General features: G+C 37.9%; 1 protein-coding gene across 1 annotated transcript in view; it reads right to left on the reverse strand.

Annotated features, from left to right (window-relative positions):
* Nucleotides 1-2,214: 2,214 nt before the first annotated feature.
* Nucleotides 2,215-18,495, reverse strand: part of LOC115618937 (nuclear factor of activated T-cells, cytoplasmic 3-like) — an 87,202-nt gene continuing 70,921 nt past the window's right edge. The window contains exons 10-11 of the mRNA XM_030510902.1: nucleotides 11,581-11,682; nucleotides 2,215-2,341 (exon numbers count right to left, since the gene is read on the reverse strand). Of these exons, the coding sequence (XP_030366762.1) occupies nucleotides 2,217-2,341; nucleotides 11,581-11,682 (227 nt within the window). The 3' untranslated portion in view covers nucleotides 2,215-2,216. The remainder of the gene's footprint in view (nucleotides 2,342-11,580; nucleotides 11,683-18,495) is intronic.

The raw sequence follows: 18,495 nt of genomic DNA on the forward strand, positions 1-18,495 counted from the left end.
TTGAAGGTGTTAAAAATGTTAGTAGATGTATTTCTGAGCACTTGAATCCTTTTCTAGGTTCTTTAACGTAAATGAGTAGAGGACAGAGTAAAGCACCGTTGCTGAGGGACAATTACAATATCAGACTTTTCAGGTTACAACCCTGCCCATTTTTTTTTCTGCGAATTTGAAGATTTGCACCACTGAACAATACATTCACAAAAAGGATGCTCAAGATTCCCAGCATGCACATAGTGGCCTGCATTAAGTTGTATGAAATAACTATGAAACATCAAGACTTAGGCTGCACTCTTAAAAGGAAGTACATGATAAAGAGTAATAACTTCACCCACTTAATGTATGGTCTTCTAAAAAGTTAATGATTCAGGTTATTGCAAAGATACAGTTACAGCTACTTTAATGGTATTACTTGGGTGCTGACTTAAATGTAGGTGTAATGTTGTGCCTGCAAAAGGCTCAATGGAAATTTTTCCCTGTGACCATCTGCCAAAATGCAACAGCAGTAGAATCTGTGTTTGCTCTCACAGGTATTAGAATGCAGTTCTGGTATCCACTTTAAGACCATTTTACCGTCACTTTAAGAATCTCTGGTAAATTTTCTACAGAAAGAGTCATGCGCTCCATGTGTTAAACAGCTAAAATGTCCACAATTTTCTGAATTAGTTTCAATGCAAATACACTTTCTATATTTGGAGATTTTAGAGTGTATTTACTCTTAATTTTCATTAGAGCATCATGGCTCACCCAAATGGGGAACTAGAACTAACACCCTCAGTGTTTTGAGGTTCCATGTATTTCTGATCTTACTTTGCCATGATTGCTGTACCCTGTGCGTTCCATGTCAGAAAGCTTTGTAAACAACAGTGTCTTCTGGGGGAGGGAAGCATTTGTGGCCTGTGTAGGCAGTTTCAGATCCTCTCCTAGGTTTCTAATCATAGAGGCCTGAGATTTTTAATAACTATGTAAACAGATTGTCTCAAATGTGTCAGATTATGCAGGTAAGGGAGATGCATCCTTTGAGCATAGCACAAAGTTTGCTGCTATGAATCTTGTGTGTTTCTTTGGTAGTTTCTGCTTCCCACATTCACAATTAAACAAGGGCAAATTACACTACCTAATCCCCAATTCACAGTAAATTACTTTTTAGCAAACTGATGTTTATAAGCATCTTAAATTTAAGGAACTGTAATTGTCATCTCCTCAGGACTTCCAAGTGGCATGGTTAGGCATACAGCATATAAAAGATACACGTGATCAAACAATTTATTGCATGGAAAACTTGAATGCCACTGAATCGGTGATTTCAAAACTGTATTCTGCAGGGATAACAGGAACACCTAGATCCTCAGCAAATATTGAAATTTCTCCTGTATCTATCATGGCTTTGATGTTGTTCTTTAATCTAAAATCCTACTGCTCAAATTTGATTACAAATGTAACTTTCTAAAAAGCTATTTCAAGAAGGAGCCAGGAAGATTATCCACAAAGTTATATAAGTTAAATTTTGGAATGTCCTTTCCCAACACTTTCATGATGGAATGGTCTTTTTGCAGCCTATCAAGTAACATTTTCAGTTTATAAACAAGTGCAAATCTACATTTGGCTTTGCTTCCTATGAATCTAAGAAAGAAAACACTACAGTATTTATATACACAATGGCTTCCGTGGCATTGGCTTCAGATGACAGGTATGATTTGCCACTGGAAGATTGTATTTAAAAAAATATACAATAGAAGCTTTAAAGGCTTTCCAAAATGACCAAAAGGTGTTACAAATCATCAATTACAAACTATACTACCTCTAAGGGAAAGGAGCACACTGAAGATGTGTATTAAATCTTTTTCCACATTCAGTACTGTGAATATTATAAGAGCAAACTAACATCTCCACACATCTGAAGCACTTACAATATAAAAGTATTCTATTTAAATGCAAAAAGCAAAGCTTGTTTGTAACTTTAAAACAGTTAAAATATCTGGTGTAGATTCTCTGTGTCCATTTTAAGAAGTCTCTTTACAGCATTTGAGGAACTATAATTAAAATGCTCTGTCTCTACATCAAAAATGTAACCCACTGAAAGGGCTTTGCAAGGATCCACTGTTCCATTTCGTAAAGGCCACAGAGTTGGAAGCACAGTAAGTCTAAAGAGGAAGAGGACGAAGAAACATTCAGAGAAATTGCGAGTTTTCACGGACATTTAGTTGTAAGCTTATCCGTTACTGGATTCCATCAGATATTCTTGTCTCCAGAGATCCAGGACATGTACGTGCAGACTGGCTGGCCGCTGTTGTTCCATGTAACACTGAGATCTGTGACATATCTCTTCCTATGATCTCATTCACTAGAAAAAAAAGGAAAAAAAAATTAAAATTGACTGGTTTTATGCTTTCCAAAAGGCAGAACTCATCAGTGTATCCCTTTTAAAAAGAAATATTTCAGTGCTAAGCCTTGATGCAGTTAAGTAACAGAGGATTAATGAGGAACTTAACTTCAGTAACAGTTGAGCAAGGGAGGGGAGATCATATTTTCTCTTAGTATTACACTTTGCACTTACCATAATACATGTTGGAGAATCCCTAAAACACTTGAAGAAAATAAGTATGTACATGTTCATGACAACGAGGTAATTGAAAGGCACAGCATAGGGCAGTCTAGTACAGGTTTTCCCATGGAACTCCTCCTGTTCAAGGGTGTTACAGGCACAACAAGTAACTATTGGCTCTTTCAAGCTACTTACAGAACTTCCTCAGAACTTGGATTTGGGTTAATATTATATTCTTTTTAACACAGATACCTATTTAATTGGCCAGTTTTCTGAATACTTCAATTTCTGAAACTGCAGTAATAAAATCTTCCTTAGTTATCAGTCAACTTTTCTCCAGTGAAGAATTAAGATTGACTAATAGCAGGTTGCATCAGGCTGTGTGTCTGCGTGTGCGTCAAATTCAGCAGAGATCAGTCAACCATTACTACTTACAAGTGACGGACACCATGGTGAATATGATAAAGCAGCACTTAAGTTATCAACAGATGACAATTTTGGAGTGATACACTAAAGCCTGGGTAATCAATTCCAGTCCAATTGACTTTGGAAGATGACAAAGATAATTATTTTAATAGATATACATAAATGCAGGGATATAAATGTCCATTTTACTAAATGGGCAATGGTAAGTTTAAGAAAAGGGAATAATATTTTAAATGGAGATGAAAATTATCACATTAAATAGTAATGACAAATTTTAGATAAATATTAGATGATAACCAAAATATAAATTATTTAATAGAAGAGGTAGTCATTCCTGTTTTTTGTTTTCCATGACTGAGTGGCAATAGGTATGCAGTATCTCTTCTTCAGCAAGACTATGAATTACAGTAATAAAAGAAACCCCTGATATGAATTTGTTTGGACCTTCTATAAACAGGCATTTAACGGGATCCTTTTGTTGAGTAAGGACCATTCCTAGTAAAAATAAGAAATTTCGTTTTGCTCGTTAGCTGCTTCTGTTTAAAATCTTAGCAGATTTGGAACCTAGGCTTTCACTCTTCTGTTCCCCATTGGGTAGCTTCACAGAACAATATTGATATACTTCACCACCCTTAATGCTTCCTTCATTTTCCATAGCAGGATTTAGCTTCCTACTAACCATTCCTGTCTGGTAGAAGCATAACAAAATGAATCTACAGGTAGCGTCAATTGCTCTTAATGTTTATAGAGTGTTCAACAGTCTGAGCTTCGCCTTTTGCTGCAGCACTAGCATGAGTGAGTTTGAAAGAAAATGTAGTAATATTGTGAATGCTCTGAAGTATGTATAATGTGCATAAAACCAAACTCTGAAATCAAGTTTAGTCTAGATTCTTTTAGTTTACTTAGGAAAGCTTTAAAATCACCTTATGTCATGCACCCGCATGTAACCATGAAGGAGGTACTTGTTATCTAAAGGTCAATCAATGGCAATGGCGTTCTCTTGCATGACTGCAAGGACAGCTTGTTAAAAATGCACATTATTGCAGCCCAAAGGTTCAGATGAGATATGTAGTAACCAACTCCCTCGAGCATCATGAGACTTACAATTTATTGGGCTTCAAAAAATCTTTCATTCAATAAACTTCACTTTCACTATGACACTGAAAATTGTGTGACTGCAGGTAGGATCCTCTTTCAAGTATTTTTATTATGCCAACACAATGCATAAGTAAACAGCTGTTAAAAAACAAGACTTATTTTTTAAACAGATTTTAGATGTTCACTTACAAGAACTATGCTCCATCAGTTTCTGTCAGGCACTCTTAGTTTGCTGTAACCACAGGACCTCTCACCGCTATAATCTATTCTATGCGACCGAACAGTTGCTTTGTGCAAATCTAATATTGCAGCTGTTCAGTACTACTAAAACTTTGAGTGGTACAATAAAAACCAACATTAAATAAAACCACCTTCTATATTTTGTAATTCCTGGATGGTTACTTCCTTTAAGTTTTGATAGATGACATGTATCTGTACTGGCAACATCAGGGCAAACTGGACTATACTGTTGCAATGCTTTGTAGTTCCCACAGGTGAGGGTGTTTAACTGATCAACATGTAGCCATGTGGCAGTAAATCCTCCTTAAAACACGTTAAACTGGGAATACAATAGCTGCTCATGTAGTGTTTTATTTGCCAAAGTTCTGCATAATTCATTATGTAGAGTATGAAATTAAAGTTACAGGTTAGTTTGTGTTGTGTTGTTTTTAAAATAATCATGGGCTTGTTTACAAGAAGCTGTTTTATAGCTCAGTCGTACTTTAAAGGCTCTGTCATACTTTTGCAGTTAGAGAACTTTTTTTGGCAACATTCTTAGCATGTGGCCAATACAGACTTATTGGGTTTATATGGATTTACATTAGAAACATCTACCACTTGTAAGGGAAATGCAGTGTCTGGTCTTTTTCCCAACAGAAAATTCTAGCAGAGTAGTTTTACTTGCCACAGTGATTTTGTGAGGATTGCTCATTTGTAAACCCAACCAGTGTGCATTTTTTTTTATTATTTTAATGAGTATCTCACTGGGTGTTTGTCAGAGCACCATGCAGGCCTAAATAAAAGGCCAGAGTCCTGTTTCTGCTGTGCCTGGCAAAGGTGTTTTTCCACTTTTCACAGACCGTAGCCTCCTGCCTAACACACCTCCCTATTGTATACCTTCCAAGAGTGCCCATTTCAGCTGTCTGGAAATCTGTAAGCAACAAATGGATGGGGGAAGCCTGCAGGTTCGGGAAGGCTATATGTTGATTTAGAATATGTACAGATGATGGTAAAAGTGTTTCAAAGAAAGCCCTGCCTGCAGAAGGCAACAGCCAAGATCAAAGCGCTCCAGTCTTTGCGGAGCAGCAGCCTGGCTGCTGGGTAGGGCAGTGCTGGGTGTGATGCAGTGACAGGCTGGGGGCAAGGGCCGGCTGTCTGATGGGCTGTGCACAACATGCTTGGGAGCTGTGGAAGGGATGAGTGAGAACCTGGGGAGTCCTGAGCTAGCATGCAGGCTAGCAGATGGCAAATGGGTGTTTAAACCAGAAGAGCAGCTTTTCTAGAGAAGGATGGTTTTTACAGCCTGAGAAAAACATTGCAAAGAAGCCATATTGGGTATTTACCAACATTAGGCAGCCTGGAAGTCCTTTGGAACAGCTCTCTGAAGAGCTGCACAACTCGGCTTTAAGGCACCAAATCCTGAGACACCACCGTGTATCTAATTGGGAAACGTTTAGCTTTATATGAAGGTCATTCTGTGTTTACCAGCATTGGTGTAATTAACTTGTCTTTCTGACAGTGGAGTGGTATAAATTAAAGACACTTAAAATGTAAATCATGTAGTCAGTAAGAAGAGTTAAAATCCTGCATAGAAATGTACAAGACTGAAGATAAAACTATACCTATTGCATTTTCCTTTTTGTACTAATTTGTTATGGAGAAAATCGTATTTGTTTAAAGGCTTAAACAAAAATCCATAGGTTAGCATTTGAATGCAGGACATATTACTTTCTTCCACACAGGGTCAATCACAGAATGTTTAATGGTCTGTGATTAAAGCTGAAAACTTAACTTATGAGCATAAACACAGGTTTTCTATAATGTTGTCTAGCAAAATCCAAGTTCTTGGGTGACAAATTGGGAGAGGAAATCAACTGCAACAGTCCTGAGCAAGGACAGAGCTCAGGCTATACCAATGATGCTTTAGAAACAAAAGAAAACTTCTATACTTCCAGAAGAACATTTATCCCACCTTTCCTATTTTCAACTATGTGGTGCATGGGCTATGCTGTCCTAGAAATACAGCTAGAAAGATTTCATATGCCTTTTTGCTTAACCTTAAAAGCCATCCAGTTAGCAACTAGATACTGAGAAACCAAGATGCATGGCTTTTTTAATACATAACCTTATTTTTTTATAGAATTTCCTTTCTTTCTTTAGCACAAGTTTCTAGGGGACAGCTACAGAGCTTGTTCTGGAGTCAGGAATGTGAATCTCAAGTATGTTGTTAAGTATCTGTATGGTCTGTCCAACAGGTTCATTTGTGTTGTGTAGTTTATACTTCTGTTGCCTCTTTGAAGAGAGCTGATCTCATGAGACTTGAGATAGAGGTGAACAGTTATGTGAGCAGGACCTTGACTCCTTCACTCTACTGCCTTCTTCCTGCCCCCAGATTAAATTCCTGCCTGTTGGGTATGCTTGGTGCCAGGTGGTCTGACTGCTAACCCCATGCCCTGGAGCTCTACTATCATGAGATGAGGAACCAGAAATGTGTTACACACTAAATTTTACACACCTACAATTGTTTTGGATGACCAATGTCAAGTGAGTGGATAACATCAAAAGTGTTATCAAATGTTTTATGTGGTAACAGGCCAGGTTGCTAATCTTGAAATAACTGGATCAGATCAAGAGAGGGGTGGCACACACTATACTGCATAGAGGTGTGGCAGATTCATCCACTACAAAAGTGATAACTGCACTTGGAAAACTTGTTTGTCAGAAATGGCATGGATCAAATGGCAATGCAGGGGTTTTTTTTATTGTTTTATTTATATGGGGCTGTGAAATGGAAATTATTTTAACACCTTTCCTATGTCTATTTAACTGACCTCTTTGGCAGTTACCCCAAATTTCAGATTTTCAGCTGTTACCTTATTTGCAATAGTTTCACCTTTTTCTTCCCCAGTGTTTATGCATCGTGTAAGCTGGCTGGTAAATTTATACCAATAGTTAAAAATAGATTGTGCAAAACAGAATTGAACATGGTGGGGAGAAATCCTTCTGCTACAGACAGATTAGACTGGACCTGTCAATACTAGCAATACTGTAGTCTTGTATTGCAAAGGGTTTTTTTTGTGGTGGTTTTTGTTTTGTTTTGTTCTTCCTCTTTTGTGCTGTACTGAAAAGCCCTGGAAGTCAGCTGGAGGCTCAAGCCCCTATAACCTCTCAAAAAAAATAATGAAGCAGCATACTAACATCAGTACCAGCAGAAGAACAGAGTAAAGATAACCAGCTCTGACTTCTGGACCTGCTGTCAAGCTTGTAAAATCAGAGCAACCATCAATTCTGTTTGACTGGGCTGTTCCCACTGTTTTGATTTTACGTAGTGTTCTGTTTGCTTTTTTAAGTCCCTACTGACCCACACATGCATGACAGCCAAGCTATTGAGTTTGACAGAAAGCTGGGCCACAGCCCCTTGGAGGCCTCCCCCTCTCTCCTTATCTTCGAAGCCAAGGGCTTTGCCTCTTGGTCACTGAAGGCTCGCTTGGGACAGCTGACAGAGTTACTACTACAGCTGTTTGCTGCATGAACAGTCAGACTGGTCATGAAGATCTCTCTCTTAAAACTTGCAATTTGCAATCCAGACTTCTAAGATAAACTAAAATTAGGTGGAACAGCTCAGCTATTTGTGCAGTGAGTGACACATACAGCTAGGGGTAGTGATCTTATCAGTGTGAGACCAATCCATAATTTGTCAGTCAACTTGTATAGCTGTACCACTTCACTGAATATTTTATAGTAGAATAAAAACACATTTAGATGTAGCGTGATCTCCAAGATAGGTGTTTGAAGTTCTAACATCAGAAGTAAAAGCATCTTTTTAAATCAAATCTTTCTAAATATTAGCATGCCTCTAAATTGCTCGGTACTTAACTCCCACTATCTTTGTGAATGCTAGGAGACAAGTATTTTGTTCTGGAGCACAAAGGAAAATATAAGCAATTCCTGAACCTGCAGGCCTTTCTGGGAATGGTACAAGTGACCTCTTTCCCCTTGCAGGAAGCTGGTAATCTATAATCAGCATCTATACTTTCTACAGGGTGAGAGGATCTCTCCAATAGGCAGTTATGAAGCATTTTAGGTTTTTGTAGGTCAAAAATACTGCCTGAAAACCTCCATGGAGAACTACAAGGAAACCAGATTACAAACCAGGTATGTAACTGGCAATAGTAGACACCTAGCAAAAACACATCATGCTGCTTCCCCAGGATGTCCACCAGCCTCCAAAATGTGTTCTAGGGAATTCCTGAGCCAGAGACAGTATCTTTGGTGCTGAATGGTCCCAGTTGGTTTTTTCTCCCTATGGTCTTTGAGGTCTGTGCAAAATTCTGCCACCCACAACACTCTGAGACAGTAAATTCCAAAGCTTAACTAGGTATCGCTGTAGCAATGCTTTGTATGTGTTGAGCTTGCCACGTGATTATGTGGTGGACACTTCTATTATTTTCTTTCCCAAGAAGTATTTTCCATAACCTTTTTCCATGCCACCCATTCATTTTATTATACTTGGCATATTCTCATTCATTTTTCTGGCTGGAGGGCCCTAGTGGATTCAACGTAACTTCTTTACCAAATCTTTGGCTGTGCTAGTTGTCCTTAACCAAAGCGCCCAACAACACAACATCTAATGCTTCTGGGACATCAGGGACAAGATGTGGGCATGTAACAGATCTATATAGTAGCATTTCTTCATTCCTGCTGGCTTTCTAAATATTCTTAGCATTTATTCACCCTTTTAAGACTGTTTTTAACACTATGGAGCAAGCTTTCATAGAATTGTGCATTTTAAATTTAAGACAGCTTTAAATGAGAACAGTTCAAAGAGCTTATCTCTGTATGTATGGAATAAGGGCAGGGTTTTGTCCTTTGCTTAACCTAATTTCCACTCCTTTAACTAACTGATTTTCTTTAATCACGAGGTCTTCCTGTAGAGGTTTCTAGACAGTTTGGGTTTATTTCACTATTCTCAATTGCTGAGCAGCAGCAGTGTCACATTTACCAACTTCCAGTACCCTGGCTCCAAATGAGATTTAAGCAAGAGGTTATACATTACAGTTAATAGTTCAACTGCTGCTTACTCTTTCAGAGCTGCTGTCTGGCATGTCATCTAGTTCAGGGGAACTGTCACTGTCTGTTGATCTGTTTGTTCTGAAACTTTTTTACTGACACTTAAAGGGTGGCTACAAAGCAGATGGAGACTCTCTTTTTACAAGAAGTCACATGGAAAAGACAAGGGGTGATGGGCACAAGTTCGTTACTCCTGAGGAGATTCCAACTGGACACAAGAGGAAAATTTTTCACACTGAGAACAACCAGCCACTGGAATAATCTCCCCAGGGAAGTGGTGGATTCCTCAACACAACTCTGAACATCAATAAAAAAGCCTTTCTAAGTTCATTTATCTAATTTTAACTGAATTCCTGATTTATCATCTGTTGGCTAGGTTAACCCAACACATTTAACCTAGTAATTTTCATGTTCTCTTCTGTTCTCTGCATTTGGAAGCAGTTTGTAGTCTCTCTCACTGCAGAGTAGTTGTACACTTAATCTGAACCCTCATAAATAGTTCTCATACTGCTCACAACTACTTTACCCTTTTGAGCACCCTTTTTTTCTTAAGTTTTATTGTTTTCCTGTAATTCCCCTTCTGAAGTTCATCACAGCCTGTAATGCTGAAACTGCTACTAAACAAAGTAAGATATTTCAATTTTTTATTTTTTTTTTTTTTTTTTTTTGAGGCAGTTCCTGTATGCTCCTTTGGACCAAATAAAGAGATGTTTCCCCTTGTGGGTTCTTATGATTTAGTGCTCCATGAAGCAGTCATCACACCCATTCTAAAAAGTATGACTCAAATATTCCATTAGTGTATTTCCTGTCTTTGCAGATTGGCTGATATCCTCCCACACATGATGTTTACAGCTGCTCTCCTGTTCAGCAGTGTAATTTAGAACCTATGCTCTTCCTAATTTAAGCCTGAAAGCTGAGTCTGTAAGCATTCCATACTACTAGTTCATACAGTCAGCTTGTCTGATGCTAAGCATTCTTCAGTGTACAGAACCATTCTACTAACATTCCTGTGTGTCCACAGTTGAGGGTAATGGTATTTGGGGGTTTGCTCTTCAACAATTACTTTGTATCTACCAGATTGAGTTGCACAGGACATAGTCTAGAACACTAAAATCTAACACTAAATCTAACGCTAAAATCTAGAACACTAATCTAAGACATAACTGCTATCATCTTATTGTTTTGCTGTTTCAAGATGTAGAAATGTTAATTAGTTTTGCCATTCTGAAGAGTAGCTACTTGCTTTACTAGTAACATTTTGATATGTAAGGAAAGCAGAACTATGTCAGTTTTTTGAAAGGTGCATTGTGATTTATTTTAGGTTCATGGGTAAACTTAAGATCAGTCTACACACTCACTGTGTGAGAGTTTTAAGGCTACACGCAGAGCTTGGTCACTTTCCTGGTAACAATCCCAAATCGACTGTAAACTTACAGGTATCCCCCTTTAAAAATCTATGGGGAAAGTAGATGATCTTAAGGTCCTTTCCAACCCTAACTATTCTATGATTCTATATGTGCTTATATATATATATAGGGAAAAAAAAGGTCAGTATAGTTTAGCATTTTTGGCATGTTTGTAATAAAGTGAAAAACACTTAAGAAGAATGAGTATAAACACAAACACGACCAATATACCATGCATCAATTTCTAATATCATTATTTAAAAGTCACAGTGCAAAATTATCTCCTTTATATGTGACATGAAGAAGCTGAAAGCATCTTAAAATAAATCCAGACAATTCTTCCCCATTAAGTGCACATTCAACTAGAAATCTATTTATGAGTCTGTATCCCAAATACTTGGATTGACAGTGCACGCCACTGCATTCCATCTATTGAAATTGACATCACTTCCTCTTTTTAAAAAAGGGGAAGCATTCTAAATTTGTCACAGTTAACTGATCTGGCCACTCTACAGCCTTGCCCATATCTGGCTTAAGATTTTCATATCCTCTTCTGCTGTTGTACTAGATCCTACAGCACTCAGGAAGTTCTGTGGCAGCTACATATGCTTTCAGTGGGGATTTTTACTGAATAAGTGTACACCTGGTTCACAGCTTCTGAATTTCCAACTATTTCAGAATACACCAGTGTGCAATTATAGCAATACTTAAGTATTACATAGCGCTGTTCACTTGTAGATATTAAGACTAATAAAACACTTTCCCCTTTCCTTCGTGCTCCAATTTCAAACATTGAAGCATTTCAGTAAGCAGACTCACCCTCTAGATTTTCCACATAGGAGTTGGACATGAGTGCTGAATGTTGAGTCCATTTCTCTGTTGAACCTGATGGCTGGTATTCCAGGTCAGAGATAAAACTGTCTGTGTCAGAGAAGAAGACAGACATAACTACTGACTGGACTAAACCAAGATGTTACAGTTCACTCAACCAGGAAGTGACTTTCAATTTTCTTTTAATAGCACTAACTTTAAATACTTTCATTCACAACTACTACATATGTCAACATAAGTAACTATTTATAAATTATCAGAGTGCCTATTAAAAACAATATCACTTATCTTGTATATTTAGTTACTTTTCAGTTAGCAGCCAGAGCCATAAAGGTAATGGTTAATATTTTTGGATGTCTGCCTAGTTGTATCATGATGAATTTTATACTACATAAATCTCATTTTAGTATGTGTGTTAGTTTAGAACATTCTTCCTGCAATTTTCTCAATCTGCTTTACTTACTGTGGTCAAATTAAAAGTGCTTATGTCCCTTGACAGCACCTCCACTGAACAAGACAGGCAAAAGAGTACTAGTAAATAACACCTTTATTTTTATTTTTCCTAGCTTTTCACCAGAGGAAACCATTGCTGAAAACAGGTGTTAGCTTCCCCTTTGCTTGTCAGGCTGTCTGCACATTTTGCCCCAGGTACTGATCTGTAGTCAGGCCACATGCAGGCTGAAGTGTTGGAAACCTAAGCATGATCTTGGTAGAGGTGGCTCTGGCAGACCAAGGCAAAGTCAGAAACCAAGGAGGAAGTGGAGAACTGAATTCCCTTCTACTGTTTTTCCTGGAGGAAAAATGAATGTAGACTAGTGTATTTATTATTTTAACCAACAAATGCATGTTTGTTCAGTTGTGATCCATGACTGTGCAGAGAGTGCAACAGTATACTGGGTTGGGTTTGGTTTTGGGGTTTTTCCCTGCCCAAGAGAGAGCTGCAAGTTTAGTACATCAGGCTTTAATACAATTAACAAAATTACTCTGAAAGATGGCTAATTTGTGTCTTCTGGATAGAGCCACACATTTGCTTTGACAGCATGATTTCTAAGCCCTGCTTAGGGGTGACTCCTGGGAGAATGAAAGAGTCTATTCTTACTTCCTCCTGAAATTCAAGCAGTTCAAATTACTTCTTTGGATGACTTCTTATGCTTAATTGTTTAAACCGTAAAGTTAGAGGAAGTGGAAAGTATGATCTGGGTTTCAATGAAAATGTCCACTGCCATTTTGAAAGAAAGGAGTAGATAAAAGACAAATTATTGTCAAATAATAGGAGATTAAGAAAAGAACGTTTTTCCCACCAGCTATGATAGAACCAGCAAGAAAGTGACATTTAAATAAAGATCTAATGAGTCCAGGGAGATGGGCAGAAAACTACCTTGGGATGAAACAAATTAACTTTTACTGGCAATCCTCTTTAAATCTCAGGTTTTCAAAGGAGCAGAGAACAAACGCTGACAAAAAGCCTCTAGAAAGAACAGTGGAGTTAATTAGCTCTTATAAGCAACAGCCTCTGCACCATAAACTCTGCATAGCTTATATGATAAGGATTATCTGTCACTTTAGCAGAGAAATACACTTCGAAGCAGTTTTTCTAATTAATTTTGCACATTGAGGGCTCCTAATGAAGCTGCTGACAGCACTGAGGCTTTGCTCTTACAAATCCCTGACAAAACATGTCATGTGTAACACATCTCCAGCCAGCACCTTCTGGAATGAAGCATGCACTTGCCTCGGGCACCCAATATTTATTTGTTGTTTGTGAAACATGGTAAATAAAGCAACAGCCTTTTAAAAGCATGCAATATAGCATAAATATTTTGTTCAACACGCACTGCAGTTAACAGAACTTAAGGTAGCAGATATACATTAAAATACCTTTCTACCTCGTAATTTCATAAACATTTGAGAGAGGTTTTTACTTCCTTAAGCAATACTATAATGTGTTTCATACCCAAAGAATATAACACTAAAATCAAAACTATTACATTGAACTAGAAATGAAGAAAACTGACATCCTGTAGATCTATCTATTTAACTGGTCAAAAATCCATGCTTTTATGAACCACCTCTTTGTCTTGGCTCCTCTCTTAAGTAAAGAAAGGTTAAGAAAAACTTTAAACCCTCAATTATATGCACCAGCTTTGGGTCAAAGGATCTCTTCCTACAGAAGTCAAGCAACTTCATTTTTGTAGCACTATTTGGTTAAAAGTTTAGCCTGTCTATCCTTTACTGCTACTGAACTGAAGCAGGATGTGTGGGCAATGGGACTAGGCCTAGAAGATGTACTGGTTTAAGAAAAGTGGATCCCAAAAATATTCTAGAATGCATGGTTGTTTGCAGTGGTGTTGTGGTTTAAGCAGAGAGTGGGGATTTTAATATGCTTTGCAAAAAGATGTTTGATATAATTGTATAGCAGATCATATCAACTGTCTAGGTTTTGTAGTATTTGCTGCATCTGCCTAGGAGTTTGTGTGATTTAGAGGACAGGTGAGTGAATTGCTGTATCTACAGGTAATGAGGATCAGTAAACCTCAAAGAACATCATGGCTAGACTGCAGTGCACACTTCCTTGGGGACAGGCCTTTGTCAACTCCAGATGGAACTCTATAAGATGCATTCATGTGAAGAATCCCTGCAGCTACATCACAGGGGTTAGTGCAGTATATTTAGCCTGGTTTTGACTCCACATGACCAGCAACCAGTACAGTGTCAACTTTCCCTAAAAAAAAACCCCAAAAGGCTCTGCCGGGCTATAATTAACCCTCAGTGCTCTCTGCTGTGGAGCAGCCAGCTCATTCTGTTGGTCTGTGATCAAAGCCAGTTGTATGGCCGGCTGTGTTCGCAATGGCAAGCTATCGAGGATGTGGTGGGTTGCCTTGCAAGTTACCATCCCAAGCCATAAGACAGGGTTTCTTCGAGTAATTTCAGGTTCAATGCCAACTTTACTAAGTACATTTTTTGTTGTTTTTTTTTTAATTAACTGATAAAATAAGGCTGTTTGAAATGTTAGGAGGAGTATAGTTTTCCTGTGCATATGTTTATAGCTACATAAACAGACTGAATGTGCCTGCAGAGTCACAGCATAAGCTCTGCAGTTATTTGGTTCAGTAACAAATATCCCTGTTCATGTCATGGTTATGTCATCACACTCTGAATTTATGTATCATAGTGAACCACCTCATCTCAGTGTCATATATTTACCCTTTTCTCTTATGCAAGAAGATAGAGTCTAACATAGTAAGTATAAAGCGTGAACCTTGGAGCTGGAGGACACATGCTGCGCAGTGGAAAACAGCGTGAAAGCATCTAAGTGTACTTTAGCTGGTGTCACCAGGGCATGCCTAACGCCTTCCAGTTCCGCTACTATTGCGAGCATCTGCACCATGATGTAGACATGCCACCTGCGTTCACAGAGTAAGTTTCTACTCTTCTAGGTCTTAAATGGGAATCTTTTTGCAGTGGTGCAACTAGTTGAGCTTACTTTGAATCTGTTACAAGGTGTTCTGTGGCTCTCGGGGCAATAGGAAGTATCATATGTTAGTATCATAGATGGCTGAGGATTTAGCTGAAGTTCACATCAGCAGTATCTAAATGGTCTTCTCACCAGGTGCCTTGCTGGCCCACATTTTATGAACACAGTGAATGAACCCACTAGAAGATATGATTGTAGCATCCTTTAACCACTGACAGCCCATATGGATAACATCCTCTTCACCTTTCCTCACTGTTCCAACCTTTTCCTTTTAATCTACTGCTCAGTCTGGATCTTTCCGTTTCATTCATAACACCCACCCATTTCTAAAAGTAAATTCTCATTCTCTTCCAATACATTTCAGGTTCTGCCTTGTCACCATATGCTTATGAGGAGAATTAGAATTGCACACTGCTTTTTATTGCTATCTCCAGACTGCTTGACAATATATATTTAATATACAGAATATTAAGAAAGGAGGAGTTTGAACACAACCTTACTAAGAATTTATACTAGTATAATTTTGGGAATGCCTGTTATCAACAGGAATATTCTGAGGGTTCTGTGTACAATGTAAGCTAGAGTTTTTGTCACACAAATCCTGCCAGGCATGCTACAAGATGCAACATTTTGTTCTGTGCTTATGAGATAGTAAAAAACAAAAACTGGAGTTGCAGACAAACATCTCAAGTTGGAGTTGCACTGGCAAGAAGACAAGTTTTTGAGCTGCTCTCCTCCATACTAAGCTAGACTTTAGCATTCAGTATTTTTTGTGTTTCCATAGACCTTCAATGCTCTGTTTGGCAGGATGCTGCCTTAATTAAGAATGACTTGTTAATGAGTAAGTTTTAAATATAGAGAGAAATACAGGATACAGTCATTCTCCAATGCTTTCTTACTAGTTATTCCTGTGAGTCTCCACAAGTTAAGCTGAAGCTACAGTAAAAAGCTATCTGAAGATGCACAAATTCTCTAGCAAAGATCAGGATAAACTCTGAGCTTCCCAGCAAGAGAATTCATCAACTAGAGAGTTATCACAGAACTACTAAAATTAATGAATACAAATGGCTTAGAATTCTACATGGAATGTGTCTGACAAAGCAGCTTATTGCTTTGTGTACACAAAACTGTTAGAGGATTTCTAGTTATGATTTATAGTAAATCCACAGGATTTTCTAATCTCCAGCTTTATATAATGAAGATGCAATGAATAACAAAATGTAAGAGGATTAGTAGAAGGTCATCCTGATTTGCTGAATACAGCCTAAAATAATACCTTAAAAATGGTTAAATACAGTTGTACATGTTAGAAATCTCATCACTGTAGAAAGCTATGAAATCCAAGGTAAACTTACTCCTAAACTGCAAACCACAAGAGATTAAATTTTAGATCAACAGTATTAGAATAGATTTAAATCTAAAACTTGACAGTGGGATAGGTAAACCACCACACTAGGAGCACTTTTCAAAAACAGTGGGCAAATCATATAACTAGACTGAGTCTAACTTTGACTCATGTTTTTTTCAAGTGGGGAAGAGATGGGACCTATATTAGGGGAACGTACAACAAACAGAGCACAGGATGGATAATGGATGTGGGAAAGGACAGATATCGCCAACTGCCTGTTTCTAGTCATTTCAGCTGCCTTGTTTACACCTATTTGCAGCCCTAAATATTCCATGGTCTATATAACGAGGTGGTTAGCCTGAGGAGCTGGGCAGAGGGCAGACTTCCTGAAAGATGGCAAGGGAAAAAGAAGGTCCAACATACCGGGGTGGGTGGAGTAAAAGCGGAGGGGACAAAGAGCAAGAAGGTATTTTTACATACTTCCAGTCCAAAAGTTTACCCGCTTGTGCAGATTGACTACTGCAAAGACCTAAGCAGAAAGAAGTACTGTTTTTCAGAACACCCTTTAAGTAGTAGCATACAGTACAAATTACTTTAAAATTGTGTTATATTTTAAATGTTTTTTTGTAATATCATTTAAATTTAATATCTAGGTATCCTCATACATTTTGATCCCTCGTTTCTTCAAGTGAAAGTGTTTCCTGTAGGAAGCAAGTATGGGAAGAGGGGAAGCCAAACGAAAGAGCAAATTCAAGGTGGAGATGAGAAAAGCCTAAAGACATCAACCAGATCCTGTTGAAAAACAAGAAAACAAAGAGCCACCTACTCTTTATCAGAGGGGGAAAAAAAGGTAAAATGTGTACTTTGTGCAGACACCCAGGCAGAGGATCTGCCTTTAAATGATGTAATTCCTTTTCACTCTTAGTCTGAACAGAGCCCAGCTTGCTCTGACTGACGAAGGGCAAAGGAACACAAAAAGTTACCCCATGCTGGTCACTGGCAAGCGTGCCTGGCTCTGCAGAGAAGCTGTAAGTAAGTGGTGAATCCAGATGTGTTACACCTTCCAGGAGATGCCAGATCAAGACTAATCCAGATGCTCTTGCCTTGAGTACTGATGTATGAAGCAGCTTTGTAGTTCTGTATTAAGTAGTGGATTTGGGGGTTTTGAAGAAAAAAAGCCTGACTGATGTAAGAAGAGGCAGTAAGATTTACTTTTAGGAGTCTTGCTTAAAGGGATTAGGCAACTACTACCCAGAATGTGTTGGGGTGTTTTTTTTTTAAAGAATTTTAAATCCTACTCCATCAAGCCTAAAGAACTTTGTAATTCCAGGACTAATTTTAGCATGAGGTAGTACTTCTATACTACACTCAAATTATGTTAAAAGAAAGAAGATTATTTATGCTGGCAGGGTTGGTTTTTCGGGTTTTTTTTTTTTTTTGAGGTTTTTGTTTACTTTTTTTAAGACTACTGACTTAAATATTTAAGGTCAGTAATCCAGACATGATTTATACAGTTCTCAATTGGTTTTGCCTTAGGATTTTAAGAGGTTTATTTGCCTTAATTGCTAACCCGTAAAAACTTACTTTCCAACTGAATACAGCTTCAGGTTTGATATATTAGCTGGGAGAACATAATGTATCAACATTCATTTATGTATGCAATTATGTTTAGATTTTTTTCCTTAATTGTTATACTATTAATGCAGAGTAACTGATTTGCTATTTGTGTCTAGCTCTATTTGTACAGAAACTAAAATTTGATTACAAACAGAAGAAAAACTTTGCAATTATTTTTTAAAGCACAGTAATCATTAGAGACATTATAAAAAAGTGTTCCTGCCCAAACATGTTTTTTATTTAAGCTGATTAAGCAGAAGGAGAAGTTACTCATGTTGAGAGAACTGAGCAGCTTGTTTCTTGGCACTCTGTCCTTTGAGATTTTTGGAACGGCAGGTTTCAGGTTAGACATCTGATTTGTATTTGCAGATTGGAAATAAAGAAACCTAACCAAACCCAACCCCTGAGCAGTCATTGAGTGGGTGTACTGTGAAACCCAACTGAAGGCAATCTCTACACTTGC

This window comes from Strigops habroptila, chromosome W (genome assembly GCF_004027225.2).
Source record: "Strigops habroptila isolate Jane chromosome W, bStrHab1.2.pri, whole genome shotgun sequence".
Lineage (NCBI taxonomy): Eukaryota > Metazoa > Chordata > Aves > Psittaciformes > Psittacidae > Strigops > Strigops habroptila.